The sequence below is a fragment of the Crocuta crocuta genome, unplaced genomic scaffold, assembly GCF_008692635.1.
Source record: "Crocuta crocuta isolate KB4526 unplaced genomic scaffold, BGI_CrCroc_1.0 scaffold343, whole genome shotgun sequence".
NCBI classification, from domain to species: domain Eukaryota; kingdom Metazoa; phylum Chordata; class Mammalia; order Carnivora; family Hyaenidae; genus Crocuta; species Crocuta crocuta.
The window spans coordinates 3095459-3115292 of NW_027532679.1; the positions used below are offsets into that span (position 1 = coordinate 3095459).

The window sequence follows — 19834 nt, forward strand, 5'->3', positions numbered from 1 at the left end:
TCCTATTCTTTGAAACTAATTTAAACACATTGAATTGTTGAAAGATTAAAAACCACAGTCAGCTAATTACACTCTCTCTCATCTCTTATTCAGCAAATGAATCACTTTTCATTACCACTTAGCTGAAGTACATGAATTTCTGCCTAATTAGAAATGTTGTAGATGGAACATTAGCAAGAATGGAGCGGGTCAGGATATCTTTGCTGCTTCATTTTTAATTCCTAATAGTAGAGTCTGAGAGGAAAGAATAGAGAAGTCATTAAATAATTTTAAATTATTTATAAAAATTACTTTGCCCAAATTATAATTATTTTTTCCCCAAACGGTCTCAAATGTCTAACAGAATGAAAGAAAAAGCAGTTCAACATTGATTTTAATGAACATTTTAATGTTATGAAGAACAGAACATTATGAATACAATGGAAACAAAGTTTTATCAATAAAAAAAAATTTAAACACAAAGTGGGGAGGTAATAACTTGATACCTATATTATAGTATTTATTTTTAAAAATATTCCCAGCTTGAGGGTGAAACAATTAATTTTGCATTCCAAACTCTAGAATCATGATTTTCATGTGATCTTAATGCAGAATTACAGCAGGAAAACAAAAACACTTTAATTAATTTCCTTTATTTGCCATTAAATCAATAAAATCTTTGACTGCTACAGGTCTCCTTTAATAATATATATTTAACTCCTCTCTATTGGAACCATATTGCTAATGCCATATTATATACACTCAAAACCAAAACAAAACAAATACTGTATAAAATATCTAAAAGCCAACATTGTTGAATTCTAACATTTATATTTAACATAAGGTTTTTAATGAATTTTTACCTTTTCAAGTTTTTGAAAAGACACACACACAAAAAAATAAAAATAAATATTTTTCTCCTTTGACTGTTCCTGGCTGATAAATGGTGGCTACAGGGATAAACACAGAAGGAGCCTCATCAAATTAACCACTGCAAATTGTAAATAATGGCTGCTAAAAACAAACAAAAACTCTGGAGGTTTTATTTCTTTCTTTTAAAGGAAACCATAGAGCAGTCCTGAAAAAAATATTTTTCCTAGTTCTGCAAAGGATAATTATAGCAGAAGATATGGGAAAAGTCCCATAGCTATCACCAATTGCTTAAAGAGGTTTCATTACAATAAAAATTTGGATAGTATAATAGTAATAGCAGTGTTGCTGGAACATTAGCAAAAGTATATACATTCCAGTTACCTTTGATTTAGCCATAATCACATATGTATGCCTTTTTTGGACAAAAATATATCTTTTTATAAAAAACTGATCATCCAACTTTAATGATTTCATTTATGGACTCAAGAGTGGTAGTAAAAGGAACAGACCCAATTATGACAAGGTGATTCAGGGACAGAAAAATCAAGTTCCTCAGGAAAAGAAAAGTATAAAATTAGAGATTCAAACACATTTATTCAGCCTTATTCCAGACTTCCCACAAATCATGTTAAAATGGGCTCTTCGATTTATAAAGGCTTTCAAGGTCTCACTACCCCTACTTGTGGTATCTTCTCACTGGGAAAAATGATTTTGACTGCCTCATCTGAAGTGCCCTTGCCTGGCCATCTGAAATACTAGATACTTCACTTTTATAAAACAGCCTTTTTTGGTTCTTTAAGTAGGTTTATTTTAATTAATTGATAAAAGAAAGGGGAGTTGATTAGCATTTTCCATCCCAACATCACCTATCTTCACTGCTAAAAATCCTTCATTCAATCTGCTCCTTTACAATCTCTCATTTGCTAAAGTTGGCGAAATTTGCAAAGGCATCTTGCTTGGGTTGCACAGTTCCAGAAGCCATGGCTAAGTTGGGCATGCCCATTCCCATTGTGCCTGTCAGGCCCATCCCAGCAGCTGGCATCCCTATGTTCATGTTCATGCCCATCATGCTCTGGTTCATCATTGGAGTATTTCCAAGAGGGGCCATTCCCATGGTGCCAGTCATAACACCGGGCATGCTCATTGGCATGTGTCCCCCCAACAAAGGGTTAGTTTGGGGCCGGACAGGAAGTATGTTTGATGGAGAACTGAGGTTCACAGCTCCAAAACTTTGGGTCATCACATTCATAGGTTGTTGCATATCTACCAGAAGCAAAGAGATAAAAGAACTTTACATTAGATTCATCAAGCAGAATGGGGCGCCTGCGTGGCTCAGTCGGTTAAGTGTCTGACTTCGGCTCAGGTCATGATCTCACAGTTCGTGGGTTAGAGCCTCATGTCGGGCTCTGTGCTGACAGCTAGCTCAGAGCCTAGAGCCTAGAGTCTGCTTCGGATGGTCTCTCTCTCTCTGACCCTCCTCTGCTCACGCTGCCTCTCTCTCTCTCAGAATAAAACATTAAAAAAAAAAAAGATTCATCAAGCAGAAGAATACAGCAATCTTTCTGACCATCAACACTTGTAACCCCTAATGAAATTCCTTTTTTAAAAATGTTTTATTTATTTCTGAGAGAGAGAGAGGCAGCATGAGCAGGGGAGGGTCAGAGAGAGAGGGAGATACAGAATCTGAAGCAGGGTCCAGGCTCTGAGCTAGCTGTTAGCAGAGCCCAATGCAGGGGCTCAGACTCACAAACCATGAGATCATGACCCGAGCCAAAGTCAGACGCTTAACCAACTGAGCCACCCAGGGTGATTTTACAAGATAAGTCAATTAACTTGGCTCTATTTGCTCTAGAAAAATACTTTGTGGCTTTAACACTGGTTTCCCAAAGATGCAGAGACAGTTAAGAGTGGGCTGGGGGAAAACACAAGGCACTTTAAAATCATTCTGACAAAATATACTGTTGACTCCAACCTGATGTAAAAATTCGTCAGGAGCTATTGTGTATCAAAAGCCTTAAAAAAGTTTATACCCTTTAACTCATTCTATCTTTAGAACATTACATTAAGGAAGAAAAACCTAAGTACAAAGATTTATATAAAATCATGGAGTTATTTATAATAGTAAAAAGCTAGAAACAATGGAAATAACCAACAATAAAGAAATTGTACACTGGTATGATGCATAACTATAAATATCTAATATGTTTTCCTAAAAACATTAAATACAGGAAAAATAATTTAATGCTGAATGACAACTGCAAGAAACAAAACAATATACACAAAGTGATTACGAGTATTAAACATATGGTTAGAAAAGATAGAAATAAATATGAATTAATGGCGATTATCCCTGGATTATGAAGTTGGGATGATTTTTTGTTTCCTGGCCATATTTACTTAAATTTAAAACATTTTCTACAAAAAATATTTTTATTTTAGTAATCAGACTCCCAAAACTCACCATAAGACACACATAATGTTGTTACCATGGCAAGAGCAGAATACAAAGTAATTCAAATGTGCCAGGATGTACATTCATCAAGTACTATAGGAAAAAAATCCTAAGTGATACACAGTTTGCCTTTAGTACAATCTGTGTCATGTATTTTTTTATTTCATGACTTACACTAGTCCTGGCATAAGGGTAAAGACTGCAAGCACACAAAGAAGCAAGCTGTCTCAGGGTAACTTACTTTGCTGTTGAATCATTGTATTGAGCGATGGCTGCTGGGGTTTGGAAGGCTGCATACCAGGTAGTAAGTTGTCTAGGCTGATGTTCACACTGGGATCAGACCAAGTAGAGGGCAGGGTTTTGCTGACTGACTTCTGGACCATATCTGTATTCTGATTATAGAGAGGATTAGGCTTCTGCAGCACTGTGCTAACATTTTGCAAAGGCTGGAAAATAGAAAAATGCTCTAAAGATTAAACATTTGCTCAATAAAGGATATCAAATGGTAATTTAATCACAATAGTTCCAGATATACACTAGACTTTGTAATAAACTTTTGAAACCAAAAAGAACCACAAATGTTCTAGGCTAAATTCTTCAAAGTGAATCACTAGCTTCCCCAAAATGTCCCTGAATCCCAAATCATGTTTGGGGTGAAAAACAACAACAACATATTTATACGAACAATTACCCTCCCATCAGCCAAAGTCTAGAAGCCACCACCCAGGGCAATTATGAACTTCAGGTTAGTACAGCTTTAAGGAAATACACAAGTGGAAATTTATTCTTATAAGATGAAATTCAGGATATGATTTCTCGTGTTATAAAAGCAAAACCATCAAAGCGGCAAATTATATTGCATAAATCCTGACCAACAGTTTCCTGCTCCATGTACACTTCTACCGCCTAAAGGGAGCAACTTGATCTATGTGGACCAGTTCAGAGAAAGGAGAAATTCAGGAGAAAGAAGCAGGGATGCCTGGTAGTTACTAAGGATAACTATGAAAAGGAGAGACAAAGGAAAATGAAAAAAAAAATAGGAAAAATAATTTAAAAGGTACCAATGCAAAGAATTACAACAGTTGCAATTAAGACTGAAAAGTAGACTGGCCTTACATTTATATCACATGAAAGAATCTCAAAGAATTATGGCTTGGGCTTATTTGGTGGTGCAACGTTCAATTTAATGGTATTGGTGAGCCCTTCATGTCCTTGTTCTTAATATTAGGTCCAACTTGTTATATACAACAGTCCCCTTTCTGCTGCTTTTTTCTCTTCCTCCATCCTAACACCCGAAAGAGAAGAATCTACACATTAAAATGAGTAATTAGCATCATAAAAAATATTCTAAATTGCTCGAATCAAAAATATCAAGCTCCTGTTGCAACTCAGGCACATATATTCTAACCCTGTGTTTGTCTGAATTCTAAGTTAGTACCAGGTAATTTAGATTTAACTGTAAAAAAGTTAATTAAAAAGTTCCCATTTAGTGGTTTTCCTTTATGAAAATGAACATTGAAAGAATGAAAGTTGAAAGAAATATTATATAATGTAAAGCAAGCCCAAAATAGAGAAGAGCATTTGTCATTTTAAGAATGACCTCCTATATTAGTAATGATTGCCTACAGCCAGTGAGTGACACTTCTTTAAGGATCAGAAGTTTTAAAATCTGAGTGAATACGGGCCACGGGTGAACCAATAGCTCTTCTTCTTCTTCTTAAAAACAGTTTTTTTTTAAACCTTTATATTAAATACCAAATTGTTTATTAATTCAATACATTTTTATCCAGTGCCTCCTCTGTGCAAGGAATCATGCTTGGCTTTGCATGGCCTACAAGATGGGGGAGATGGCTTTGCCCACTAGAACCCAAATGACTATACCAGGGGGAAAAAAGGTAAGGTAAATGCAATGTGCAAAAACATCTATGTATGGCTTATTTTTCTGTTTCATGTTAGTTTATCATTACATCAGTTATGGAATCTCAAAGATTAGGAATCTGCAAGGGATGCAGACAACTTACCTGTGATCTTGACATGGGCAGCCCCAGGCCTACAGTATTAGTGCTCATCATGGAGAAATTCATACTCTGGGAAGATGTCATGGTTGCCTGGGACGAGCCCATGAGATCAAACAGGTCTGAAGAATTTGAGGCAGCTGCAGGTGGGCCTAAAGCTGGTTGTGAGCCACCGACCAGTTCTACAGCTGGCTGCGAGGCACTGCCGAAGAGCTCACCACTGGAGGCAACAGGGCCTGATGGGGCTTGGTTGAAGGCACTCCAGTCACCAAAGTCTCCGTTCCCACTTGTCGCTGTAACCGAGAAAGAAAGGACAACAGGGGTAAAAAACTTTCTGAAATGCCCAGAACAAATATAACAGTCTACGAACTGAAACAAATTAGAGCTGATCTGTGTCCACCCAAATTAACATCTGCAGGTACCATCTCCATCTGGATGTTCTTCTTTCCCATGAATATTCCACAAATGTTAACAAGGTGGCAAAGGAAAAAAAATCCACATGTAAAGGAAAATCCACCTCTTAGCATGTCTGGGGTGATATGCAGAAATTACAATCAAAACTTTCTTCAACCTGAGTTTGCAGATTAAATATGCTGCCAGCTCAACAAACATGAAAAGCAAGAAGAAAACTTACCTGGTAAAACTTTTTCTGGGGAGATCAAGAATCCTCATGTGAAGAGACAATCAAATCAGTGAATTCAACTCATTTCACCCATTCATTATTTGGAAAAGTTCAAAGAGAAATCAAACTATGACTTATATGGTCTCATGTAAATAAAAACCCAAATTCATAACATTAAATTTATTTAAAAAATGAAAAAGAAAAGCATGGAGAAAATCACTCAGTAAAATTAAGGGTAGGGTTAGTAAATTTCTGCAAGAAGCTCTCACCCTTTTGGCCATGCTTCCACTGACAACATAAGGGCGATAGATAGCCATGGTATAACCTTAGCACAGTACTTGCTTCAAATGGGATCTATCTATCTATCTATCTATCTATCTATCTATCTATCTATCTATCTATCATCTACCTACTCATCTAATCTAATCTATCTCTCCATTTATTTAAAAATTTTAAAAGTTTATTTATTTATTTTGAGATAGAGCAAGCTGGGGAGGGGCAGACAGAGCATCCCAAGTGGGCTTCATGCTATATATACAGTGGAGTCCGATGTGGGGCTCAAACTCACCAACCGTGAGATCATGACCTGAGTCAACACTAAGAGTCTGATGCTTAACCAGCTGAGCCATCTAGGCGCCGCTAAATTTATTTATTTAAATAAAGCAGGGTATGGTCTTAAAAGGGGAACTCAGTATTTAAAAAAAAAGGAAAAGAAACCTCAATACTACAAAGATAATTATAACAAGATTTAATGCATTCAATAATGTAAAAAAGTGTTAATAGGGTAATTAATGGATGGGCTACAATGCTTAACAGCATGGATTTTGTACCTTACTACCTGAGTGACCCTGGGGAAGCTACATGACCCTCTCTGTGTCTCACTTTTTAAAAAATCTAAGTTGTAAAGATTAAATAATTTAATACAGGGTAAGTGCCATTTTTACAGTTTGTTATGGTTACTACGGATTAATTGTGAAAACACAGAAGAGGACCAAAGTTACCACGCTCTCTTTTGTTTAGATATGCCAGAAAAAAGTATAAGTCATGCTTCTATAAATTCTCCAATACATATACTATGTGGAACACAATAAATATAAAGGCAACTGATACCTAAAAAAATGTTCTTTTAAAGTATGCATGATTCTAAGTAAATAAGCCTTTCCTTAAGAAACGGACAAATAGATAAATAAGAATTAATGGAAGTTGAAAAAGTAAAGGTGAAGAGTTACACATAAACTGTCATCTGAAAGAGAACAGTATACATATTTCCAAGTTAAAAACACTGTCACTCTGTACTCCATGTTCACTTACAACTTGGAAATACATTTTATCTAGCCTAAAAGGTAACCAGCCACTACAACACTGTGTTTCATTATGCTAAATATCTAAAGAGAATGATAACATTGTCTTTAAAATGATTTTCTTCTATTACCATATTAAAATGTAAGCCCCTTCAAAAGATAAGAATTCACTTAGAAAATCCACACTCTACCAAGAATTTAATATAAGAACTGGGCTAATATTCTTTTTTTACTATAAAACATGTCTTTGATCTTCTTTACAAAAGAGACTGACTTAAGAGTTTTACAATTAGTTCTATATATTAAACAATTTAAACTAACTTAAGAAAGACTGTTGGATAAAGGTACTTTATGCTGATTTTCTATTTGCTTGATCTATAAAACAGAGTAAGAATGGAAACTGGGGCAAAATGTGTTGCCCCATCTGAAAACTTTATCTGAGATGATTAATCATAGGAGGAAGAGATTTCTAGTGGGGCATATATTGTTCAGAAATGATTAATCATTGTTGCAACAATTTCAGCCCCTTGCGTAATGGTGATCAGGTTATATTAATCACATGCATACAGATGAAGAGATGTATCACTTAGCAACATTAACATATTCGAATTATTTGCATAGTAGGCAACTTTATCTACATAAAAACTTTGAGAATTATACAGGCAGTCTGTAAAATTAGGGCAATGTTTACCTTCCACTTGACTTGCCTAAAGTAAGGTATTAACCCTTAAAGGGTATAACCATGCTTCTGAAATGAAGTTAATTACTCCACAATTCTGACTTCTGGGAAATACTCAGAATTTACACAAGTAGGCTATCAAAATATTCCCAGATAATTAAAAACCTATGCATCTTTCTTCCTAAATCCTCACAAATCTCAGACATTAGTAAATATAAATTAAAAAAAAAATTTTAATGTTTTATTTATTTCTGAGAGAGAAAGAGAGACAGCGTGAACAGGGGAGAGTCAGAGAGAGAGGGAGACACAGAATCCGTAACAGGCTCCAGGCTCTGAGCTGTCAGCACAGAGGCCGATGCAGGGCTCGAACCCACGAACCATGAGATCATGACCTGAGCCGAAGTTGGACACTCAACCAACTGAGCCACTCAGGCACCCCTAGTAAATACAAATTTTAATTGCATTAATCTAATGGCTAACTCTACCTGAAATGAGGAAGACTAATTCAGCTAAAATTACACCTTTTCTCCCTGCTTCACTTTATGTTTAAAATTTATAACTAAGTTTTCATATTCTCTCTCAAACTTTAGACTGACAAGATTTTATTTAAAAAAACCCTATAGCCAACTCTTTTACAACTTAAAGAAGAAAGGTTACTTAACGAACTTAACTTAGTCCCTCTTCTATATACTTTTATAGACATTACTCTATTCTTATAAAGACCATGTCAAGTGATGTTCCTGATTGTAAAGCTGGAGGTCAGAAGCTTTCCCAAAGTCAAAGAGCTACCATAGTATATGGCAGGGGCAGTAAGGTAAAAATATTAATAAAGAAAGGGCGGGGCGGGGGGGAGACAAGTGCTTCATCTCAATCCCTGATGTTTAATTACTTTTAAATATTGTTAGTTGTAAGTATACAACACAAAGATTTGATATCTGAATATACTGCAAAATGATCACTACAAAGTCTAGGGCATTTTAAAAATTTCTAATCTAACATGAAGAGAAGTTCTGCCTGAGGCTCAATTGCTCACTATTTCAGGATGTGTCAAAATGAAGTTTAGCTATTTTTTTACAGAAACCCTCTTAATATATTTAAATCACAAATAAATTTTATTAAGATAGTCTGCCTAATCCCATCCTTGGGCTCATATCATATAAGCTAACCATAAACCATAATACTCATCCTGCTAAACTGAGATTATTTACATTTATCTACACTCCCCACCCACACTGCCTCCCCACTTCAGAGCTAAACAAGAGTCACTTCTGAATAAGGGCAATTTTATTAGGTGTGCCTGCCTGAGGAGTCTGCAACCACATCAACTCACTTGACACATTTAAGACACTGACCAAGTAAAATACTTTTGTGAATAAATTCTTTAGGATTTAAAAAAATTATAAACACTATAAGGAGTAAAATACCAAAAGGAAGCTGATTTGGTGGAGAAGGGAGTTATTTGGTTTTGATAACCTTTTCACTGCCCCTAGATTTCTGGTCAAACTGTATCATACCTTGGGAAGGGAAATTGCCTGATGCAGGAGCTGAGCCAAAATCAGCAAATCCTCCAAATAAATCAGCTGATCCTCCTAGAAATTAAGCATGAAGAAAAGTTAAGCTGATAAAACCACAGAACCACTAACAGCAATTTCAGGAAGCCATTTTAGCCCCACACTTAAAAATCTCCCAGTATCAGAGGCTCCAGACCCATTAGAAAATCCAGTTTGTTATCTAGGCTTTCATGTCACCATGTTCCTTTTAAGCTACCAGAACTCTTACATTCCTCAGTTCATTATCTTGTAAATAATTGACACTACATTTGTGGTTAAAGTTATCCCTTACTTGCATTGCCTGAACACAGTGTGAACCTGTGGTTTACCCAATTATGCTCTTTATAAGAATCTTCAGCGGATGCTAAAACCTGGGTAAAGTGCTGCTAGGGAATAAGATACAAAATTGCTAACCATCACCCCACAGACTACTTAGTAAATACAAAGGAATGAAGCTACTTTTATAATGAACAAATTGGATGGACATCACCCTAAACAACTGATTAAATTTAATGCCACTAATAATCAGACAAATAGTATTCATGGGCCTTCTAATGCAAAGGAACTGAAAAGGAGATCATCACCCATGTTAAGAATTCCTGCCAAAAATATTTAACCTGAATGTAATCATAAGGAATGAATCAAATTACAAAGTGAGTGACATTTTGCAAAACAACTCTCAAGATTCTTCAGAAAATGTCAACATCATAAAAGACAAAAAAGGCTGGGATTGCTACAGATTAGGAGTCTAAGGAAACATGACAAGGACATGAAATGCATGATCCCTGATTGGATTATGGATCTTTAAAAACCGTGCTATCCTCAAATGACATAATTGAGACATCAGAGAAATTTGAATATGGTCTGTGTACTAGACAATACTGTTTAAATGTTAAATTTCCCAAGTATGATAACTGTATTGTAATTATTATAAAGAAGAATGTCCCTGTTGTAAGAAGATAAATGCTGAAGTATCCTGGGGGCAGAATGCTGTGGTATTCCAATTTTCTCTCATATGGTACACAATAAACAATGGCATGCAGCAAATGAATAACAGAAAAGATCTAGAAAGAGGTAAAGAAAATGTGGGAAATTTTCTGTAGGCTTGAAATTTTTTTATATAAAAAGGGAAAAATTGAGACTGATTTGCATAAAAATCAGCCTTAATAGCTATATAGGAAGAAAAGTTAATGCAATGATTTTGATGGTTTCTCCATGAACAACAAATACTTGCATTTTTAATATACGAAAAAATAATAGCTCTTTGCTACTTCTAGACTGGTGTTTTTAAAGAGGTGAGATCCAAAGGCTGCAAATCAATCTCTGTGTGCATAACATTACATCCTCAGACAAATTTTTATCTGTAAATACTGTGTGGTTAAGAATATTTACTTTCACCTATAATTTGAACAGTAATATTACACTCAATCTTAATATTCCATTTCTGTCCAATTCAGTTATTAAAGGAACAGCAATAGTCAAAGGATTTAAAACGTTAAGTACCCGTCTTTATTTTTCTTTGTCCTTAAAGATTTCACCTCTTAAGAGTCACAACCTTAGAAGTTTAGAGCGGCAGCTCAATTATGGTGCTTTTAGTGTTATGTGAACATTATATAGGTTACATCACAGCTGCTTAGCCTGCAGTGCTTAGAAACTAGCCAGGTGGGACTGGAACATCTGGGCTGCACTCAAATACCACCAGGGACAGCTTCCAACATCTGGTGCCATTTCTGAATTGTCTTATCGCTGCAAGACATTCTGCCCCATCTGCTACACTCAACTGGGTTAATTAAACTAGAACCATCTCCCCTTCCTAATAAATGGCCAGCAGTAATAAAAGGAACAAACCAGTTTCTGATACATGTGTACTTGGTATTTCTTTTTAATGGACATTTACTGTAGGCAACTATCAGCAGGCATAACAAATTTCTCATTTCTTAACCTCATCACAGACACACATATTCACATATATCCTTACTCACCATGAACTAACCCCTACCAAGGCCAAGGTTCTCCACTCTTACCAACACTACAGCCCATCTGGCTACTTTTGCTTTATCCAAAGGATACTAATAAAGTGATTTTTCTCTTCTTTGAAGATACAATACATTGTAATAAAATGTGGGGAGGGGCATAAAAAATCCATGAGCTTTATTTTTAAACTATATAAAAAAGCACATATATTAATAAAAGCCAGCAAGGAAATGAATGTTGCAAGCGGCTGCTGCTTTATATTAATAAATTTGTCTTCTGTATTGTTCCTTCATGTTAAAAATATTGATCAAAGCATACTGTTAGGTAACAGAATGACAGTTAATCATTTATGGTAACATTAAGGCATTTGAAAACTGGAGATTATTTTAATTTGCTTCATCCGGCAGTGAATAAACATCAATATGTAATTTATTATGGTAAGAAAGTTAGGGATTTTCAAATCTTTTCCAGTCTGGACTACAAAGAAAATGCACGATGCAGAAAAAGGCATATGAATACTACAGGACCATAACTTCAGACTGGGTAGAGGTTTTATTTTTGTCATATTCTAATTTAATATTTGAGATAATTACCTACTTTGGTTATTCCACGGTCCTACATTCTAACATCTAAACTGAAATTATACTGTTCTTACAACATATCTATAGCAAATATTCTACCTCTTCATACTACAGGGAGTCTGATTTCAACATAACCAATTTATGAACACTGCAAGTAAAGAATGGAAACACACATAAGTCACTTTTCTTGAGAAGGACTTAAGTTTCCTCTAATGTTTTGAAGCGCCACAAATTATGGTTCTACGTAGGTTTTACACAATGTGATCTTCAACTTTGAAAATTATCTCAACAATTCAAAATCTCTTTCTTTTAGGAAAAGTTTCTCTCTCCTAGGGGAACTGTCCTTACCTATATGTATGGTGTTATTCATATCAATACCTTAAATTCAACACAAATTTTCTATACTGAAGCTTCCCAGATAACTTCTATCTAAGGGAATTTAAATAAAAGAGTGTACCAAAAATTGCTGCATGTGGAAGATTGCTAAATTTCACAAGAGCTATCCTTCAAGATTCCCACATGAGAGCTGTCATTATAAATGAACCATTTCCATCTGCCTTTTCAGGACAGCAAGGAGGTTATTTACAATCACCAGCTGGGAACACGTATTTTCCAAAGCAATACTGCGAACAGGAAAAATATAGCTGAATTAGACAGTGCTTAAGCTACAAATGGAAATTTTCCTCAACAAAGAATTTAATCTAGATTACATTATAAAAAACAAACTTCTGCAAGAAGAATTCTAGGTAAGTACAAAATTAAAAGGACAAAATGCAAAAAATTATAAACGTATGACAAAGCTTAATATATATCTGTAAAAATCTTAGTTTAAATATAAAACAGTAAGGATAAACACTCCCACTCAAAGAAATGGACAAAGGAATATGAATACACAGGTTACAATTAGCCTATAAAAACATGGAAAGTTTTCAAACTCAGTTACCAAATGCAAAATTAAATTAAATGCTATTTTCTCCTTACCAAACTGGATGGTTCTGAAAGAAACTATTCCACTACTACAATAAAGAAAACTTTGGAACACCCCCAAAACCTAATACTCCCAAAATAAGAAACTGACCAGTTAAATAAATTACAGTATATCCATACAATCTTAAGACATAAGGCAGTTAAAAATCTGTAAAAGAATACCAACGATCATAGGGAAATGGTCATGAGATTTCAGGTGAAATGCAGTTCACAGAGGAAAAAAAAAAAACCCTTATCGAAAGCCTGAAAAAGATTTGCCACATAATAAATGCTTAAAGAAATAACACTGACTGCCTATACAGAAAGTGTATTTTAAAAAAGTATTCACATGGGGCGCCTGGGTGGCTTAGTCGGTTAAGCGTCCGACTTTCGCTTAGGTCATGATCTCGCGGTTCGTGGGTTCGAGCCCCGCGTCCCGCTCTGTGCTGACTGCCAGCTCAGAGCCTGGAGCCTGTTTCAGAGTCTGTGACTCCCTCTCTCTCTGACCCTCCCCTGCTCACGCTGTCTCTCTCTCTCTTCTAGAAATAAATAAAACATTAAAAAAAAAATTAAAAAAAGTATTCACCCAAATTATTAACAGTTTATGCATCCAAGTCATGGCACATCACTTGTTTTCCCTCAAATTTCTAAAATGATCATGCATTACTTTTAGTTACTGAAGAGAATGTTAAAAATTTTTATTTTCAGTAACCTTGGCTTAAACTACAGATGACTCTCATGGAAATTCTAATACATGTGAATATCCTCAACTAACTTTTGTAATTACTGGGTACAAGGCAACAGGGTCAAATACAAATGTAATAAAAATTTTCAATTTGATATACTTCAATCTTAAAAAAAATTTTAAACTGAAAAAAAAGATTCAAAACACATTGCAAGTCATGTAATGTCTTTCTATTTGTACTGAGTGTGGTGTATTTACTCTTCAATCTCATTTATTAACTTACAGAATAGTACGTTAATTGAGACCTAAATTCCTTAATTAGAAAGGGACAAAGGAGACAATGTGGACTTTTAAAGAAGCGAGATATACTAAAAAATGAAACGGGATGTATTTGGCATTCTAGTTCTAATTGGCTTATTTTCTAAATACTTTGAATTATTCATTTTTTAAAATGTTTACTTAGAAATGTACTATATGTAAAAGCTACCAAAATATCCTTTGAGTACATTTTTTAAAAAAGAACATCACCATAGTGGGATATTTATCAAGATAGTTTCAAATAAATCTTGGTGAATGGGTTTCACATGTATATTTTAAAACTTGGTAGATATTCTACAATGATTACCACAAAAGCGTGATTACCACACACGCTTCTGAAGATGTTAACAAAAAGGATATAGTAACACATAAAAAACAAAGAGAACCTGAGCATATTCTCAGAGGAGATATTTATCTGGTGAGAGGTACAGATGCTGCTGTATCTGCTTAGGTTTATAGTTCATGCCCATATTACTTGCATGACGGTAATACTTTTAAGTATCGGCACATCTGGTAAATGACATCCAAATGGCATACCAAAATAGCAATGCTAATATCGTGGATTCTTAGACTTTTTCATATGTAGGTACTAAAGATTTAATATCCAATTTTTTTTCACTGCTGAATTCAATTTAAAATACATTACTAAAGGGGCACCTGGGTGGTTCAGCGCCCAATTCTTGATATAAGCTCAGGTCATAATCTCACATTCATGAGACTGAGCCCCGCGTCGGGCCCTGTGCAGATGGTGCAGAGCCTACTTGGGATTCTCCTTCTCCTTCTCTCTCTGTCCCTCCCCCATTTGCATGTGCACATGTGCAAGCTCTCTCTCTCAAAATAAATAAACTTAAAAACAAAACAAAAATAAATTACTGAAGCATTTAAATAGAGATTTGGAGTAACAAAATTTGCTGACTGGAGAGGAGTCTACAAACTGGTTAAACATACAGTTTCGAACAGAAGATAACTTTATTATTAAAAAAAAATTTTTTTAATGTTTTTATTTTTGAGACAGAGAGTACAAGCTGGGGAGGGGCAGACAGAGTGGGAGACACAGAATCTGAAGCAGGCTCCAGGCTCTGAGTTGTCAGCACAGAGCCCATGCGGGGCTTGAACTCACAAACTGTGAGATCATGACCTGAGCCGAAGACAGGCACTTAACCGACTGAGCCACCTATGTGCCCCAACACAAGGTAACTTTAAAAAATAATTCTGATGTCAACCAACAGTCAGCTTGCTTTTAGAGAATACTATGACAAAACAAACATTTAAGGCAAGAAGCTGTCCAGATTTCATTCAGATTTTGTCTCAATTACTGCATTAATATTAATCGCTACCTCTATTTAATTAGTCAATCTATTGTTTGCACTGGAGAAGAAAAACCACTCAACAGTTTCTTGCCAAGCAAAGGAAGCATGTTGGTACTTAATAATTCTCTCTGCTCAAAGCAATCTTGGTATCACAGAGGAAAAAAGTTACATCACTCATCTGACCTTCCTGGTTAATTTTTCTCTGATTGCTCCATTAAAATTTTCCACAAATGCATGAAAGGGGCTCCTTAATATTTCATGCCAGGGAGTCCAAAATAGTTGATATTCTGTGACACTATGTCTGAATTATGACTACATACTAACAATTAATACTACAGTTAAAATTTTAAACATACAAAAAGACAGCACATAAATTGTTAAACAAATAATGTAGTTCTTTTTAACTTTTGGCATGACAGTTCAATAGAGTTTACAAGACAATTTTAGGAAGAGTCAGAATTATAGAAAAAAGGGAACAGGAACTGAAAAGGCTCAGAAATTTGGTTGAACCAGCTGCCCCATGAAGTTCTCTCTTGGTCCAAGAATTTTATGATAATGGACAAGGAGGAGGAGGTAATAACAGAAGACTTTCTATTAATTACATGTACTTAACTATCAATGAAAAGTAATTTCCATCACAGACCTCCACTCAAACACTAATAACGTAAATTTCAAAACAATTCAGTTTTGAAAAATCACCACACATACACATGTCAAAAACAACAGATTTACTTTGCACATTGCTTACACACCAATCTTGCCAGCTACATTCCAATGTGAAATAAACTTTAAACAGATTGGGAAAGATGGTCTTTAAACAAAAGTTGTACTTCTTAAGCTGTTTTGACTTCCAGCATAGGACTTTATTAGAACTATATAATCATTAAAGCAAACTAAAATATCAATTTTCTTGAAAACAATATATAGGGAATTACTCAAAATCTGGCATTTACTAACCGAAAAAATCACTAATCCTATCTCTAAGAAAATCTTAGTAAAAAAAAGTATTCTTTTGCTACAGCTCCCTTAACATATGTCAGGTAGGTAGTTACCTACTTTCATAGAATGCCCCTTCCCTCCAAAGCTCTCAGCAAGCTTATCACTAGGTAACTATGTGTGACTCTTTGATTAATGACTACTTCCTCCACCTGACCTTCCAATGAGGGCAAGAACTTTGTTTCACTAAACATTATACCTCAAGCACACAGACCAATGTCTGGTTCAATAAATACTTGTTGCATAATTGAATGAAAAGTTGAAATGAACTACCATAGCTGATGTTGAGAGCCAGAATTAAGATATAAGAAAAGAGAGTAAAATGGGCAGAGCACAGTACATTTCACTTAAGGAGAAGTAAAGGACCCCAAATACTCAGCACTAAGAAATTAAGGAGACATATGTTACTGAATTATTGGTCAAATATTTAAGCACACTTCTCTATTGTAGGCAAATGGACAATTTACCCCAAATAATGCTCAGGGCCCACTAATCTCACATTAAAAATAAATCCATTGCAGAATTTATTTTTCATTCTATCATTTATATGGCATTTTGAAAAATTATTCTGAAAGCGGGATTACTAAGAAGAAAAAAGCCAACGTGGAAGCTTACCTGTTGACTGGCTTGTGCCATCAAACAGATCAACAAGGTCACCAGATGACTTGCTGCTAGGCACTGAAGTCTGAAAACACATACAGAACTTACTAAGCTTAGAAAACAAATTTACACTATTTATCCTTAATCTGCTCTACTCATCTCTAATTCTGTAACACCTATAATATCTTAATAAAGGTACATTTAGTTTTCTGAAGAAAGAGAAGTGACCTTGAATCCTTGTGAAGAGATAGTTATTTTTAAGTAATTCTATCCTCAGCGCCGTAAAATCTCTAACCTCCACACAGTTTTCCCTAACTCATTTTTCTTACTGTATTTCACTATGGAAAACATTCCTTTCAGACCGCACCGAAATCTTAATGCTATATATCAGAATCATTTAAGAAGCATTAAAAAATACTTATGGTCCAGCCCATCACAGCATATTGAGTCATAACTGGCCAGGGTAGGATCTTGGCTCATATAGTCTGACAAAGCTCCCTTGAAAATTCCAAGGCATAAGAAGGTCTGAGATCCACTATCTTAGAGACCAAAATCCTACCAAGCTCTAAAATTCTATGATTTTATGATTCTATAATTCTTTGATTACTGTTTTGTACACCATACAAATCATTCTATGTTGTTTAATATACCTTCACATCTAATTGCTTCACATTTAGTTCCCAAACTAAAATGTGTGGCTGGAGTTTATAATACTATTTTTCTTTTCTCCATAGTCCTAAGCACCATGATGCATATGTCCTGTGTGTTCAATACATATATGATAAATTAGAACAGAACTGCCAGGCAATAGGGAAACACTGTAAGTTCCTAGGCATGTTAACTTGAGCCCTGAAGATGAAAATACTATATGCTGGTTCAAAAAGGTTCTGAGATTAAAAGAGATCCAAGCAGCTGACTAACTTTCCAAAAAGTCTGGCCTTCTGGACATTCTTTTGTATTTAAAAAAAAAAAATCACAAAGCTTACACTATTAATACAAAATATTTCTGGCAAAGTGACATGTATTTAGGGTATACTACAAACTGATATTTAAAATCCTTTAAGATGCAAAAGTCTTAATTTATCATTTAAAAAGTTACACAGTTTGGATGATTTTCCCCATGCAGGCTCACATGAATTTTCCTTGTAATAGCCGTTATGTATTCAGGTTTTAATTATGATGATCTACCACATCCTGAATATAGCCATCAGTAAGCTCACTATATCCACAGTAGGGGAAAGGACCACAAAGGACTAAAAGGGCCATTTCCCCTCTTTAACTACAACTAAAGTTGAGTTTTAATACTGAGATTTTCATCGAAACTAAAAAGATGGGTGAAATTATACAAAGAAGAAATCTGACAAAAGCTGAGTTGACTACAATTTGCAGGATACATTAGAAAAATGTCTTCTCTAGCTTTTAGCTACTTCTGATGCAAAGCCAGGTAAACGCTAGCGGGGAGAGATGGACAAAACACTAGCTTGTAGCGAGGTATCTAGTTAGCAGATTTCATTTTCTGACTGAATAAAAAATAAATGAAAAGGTAGAAGAAGGCAGTGCTTCTCCTAATCAGCCAAATAAGCCTCCCTTTATAGGCAATGACTCTATATTAAATGGGACTATTTCCTCTATATATCTACTTGGGCCTCTTTTGTCATTTCTTACAACTTCTAAATATTCCCGTTTCCTTAGTGAATCTTACTGTGTTTGGCAACCAGTGATGTTCTTAGAAAGGAACAAATGCACTATATTCTGACTGACTACCCTTCCCAAACAAACCAAAAGTGTCATTTCTACTTTCACAGAACTTGCACAGATAATCATTCAGCAACTGGACAGGTTTTTTCCCCAAAGAGATATCTTCTTATTGACTCTGAGCAATACAGGCCAAATGATCTATAATTAATATGACTGCCTACAAATGCCCAACCCCACTAATGCAGTAATTCTAAAAGTAATTTATAAGAATAAAACTGTGTTCAGTGTGCACACTCATGCCATTCCCACCTTCAGTGAAGACTGAGGTGTATGAGTTGAAGTATTCTGATCTGGACTTGCTTTGTCCCCTGTGTAATGTGCTGCTGCTCCAAGATCAATGGTTTTGGAAGGATTTGCTGTGCGCTTGTGTCTGGTTGTGGTGGTCTCTGTGGCTTGTGTGATATGGATATGCTTTGTCGTCACAGTCTCCTCTTCATCTTTGAATTCACCTTTGGGAGATCTGCCTCTTCTTGCTTTCTTTTCCTCATCACTGTCGCTAAAAGACATTAAAAATGAAGCAAAATAATAAGACTAGGGATTATTTTAAAATGGAGCCCTCAGTGATTTGAGCTAAAGAATTTCAAATACAGTAACTCCAAAATTCCATACTTTGACTATTTGACAGGGATCAACAGAATGTTATCTAAGCTATTTGAATAATGGTACGTGTGTGTTGGGGAGGGGAAAGGGGAGCCCGCTCAATTCCGTTAAGTAAGTCTAAAACACTGCTACAGAAACATATTTACATAAATGCATACAAATAAAAAAAGTCTGAAATTATTTAAGTGTTTATGTATTACAGATTTAAAGCTTAATTAAAAAATAAAATGGCAGGATTATTATCATAACAGAATCAACTGATGAGACCCTGAGAGCTTAAGCATCTGCATTTGACAACCATTTTCTTGAAATGGATTGTGTGCAAACTACAGTCCCATTTAAATAACAATTCTGTCACTGACTCTTAAATACTAATACATAATAAATTGTTACAATTTCAATTAATACCTTTTCAACCAGTATCCTTACTATATTCAAATGATTACATTCTTATCTGTAAATGCAAAAAATATATAAGGTATTACACTGTACAACAGTGCTCTGTTTAATATAGCATGAGGAAATACTTTTACGGAACTATGAAAACTGCATTAGAGAAAACAAGTATATTTAAA

General features: G+C 35.1%; 1 protein-coding gene across 2 annotated transcripts in view; it reads right to left on the minus strand.

Moving 5' to 3' along the window:
- Positions 1–367: 367 nt before the first annotated feature.
- Positions 368–19834, minus strand: part of CLINT1 (clathrin interactor 1) — a 58245-nt gene continuing 38778 nt past the window's right edge. Inside the window, exons 7-12 of one of the 2 annotated variants that reach the window (XM_077780738.1) lie at positions 18909–19155; positions 16917–16986; positions 9436–9510; positions 5326–5612; positions 3546–3696; positions 368–2115 (exon numbers count right to left, since the gene is read on the minus strand). In XM_077780738.1, coding sequence (XP_077636864.1) covers positions 1769–2115; positions 3546–3696; positions 5326–5612; positions 9436–9510; positions 16917–16986; positions 18909–19155 — 1177 coding nt within the window. In that variant the 3' untranslated portion in view covers positions 368–1768. Of the gene's footprint in view, positions 2116–3545; positions 3751–5325; positions 5613–9435; positions 9511–16916; positions 16987–18908; positions 19156–19834 lie in introns of both variants that reach the window. The other variant, XM_077780737.1, reaches the window with a different exon arrangement.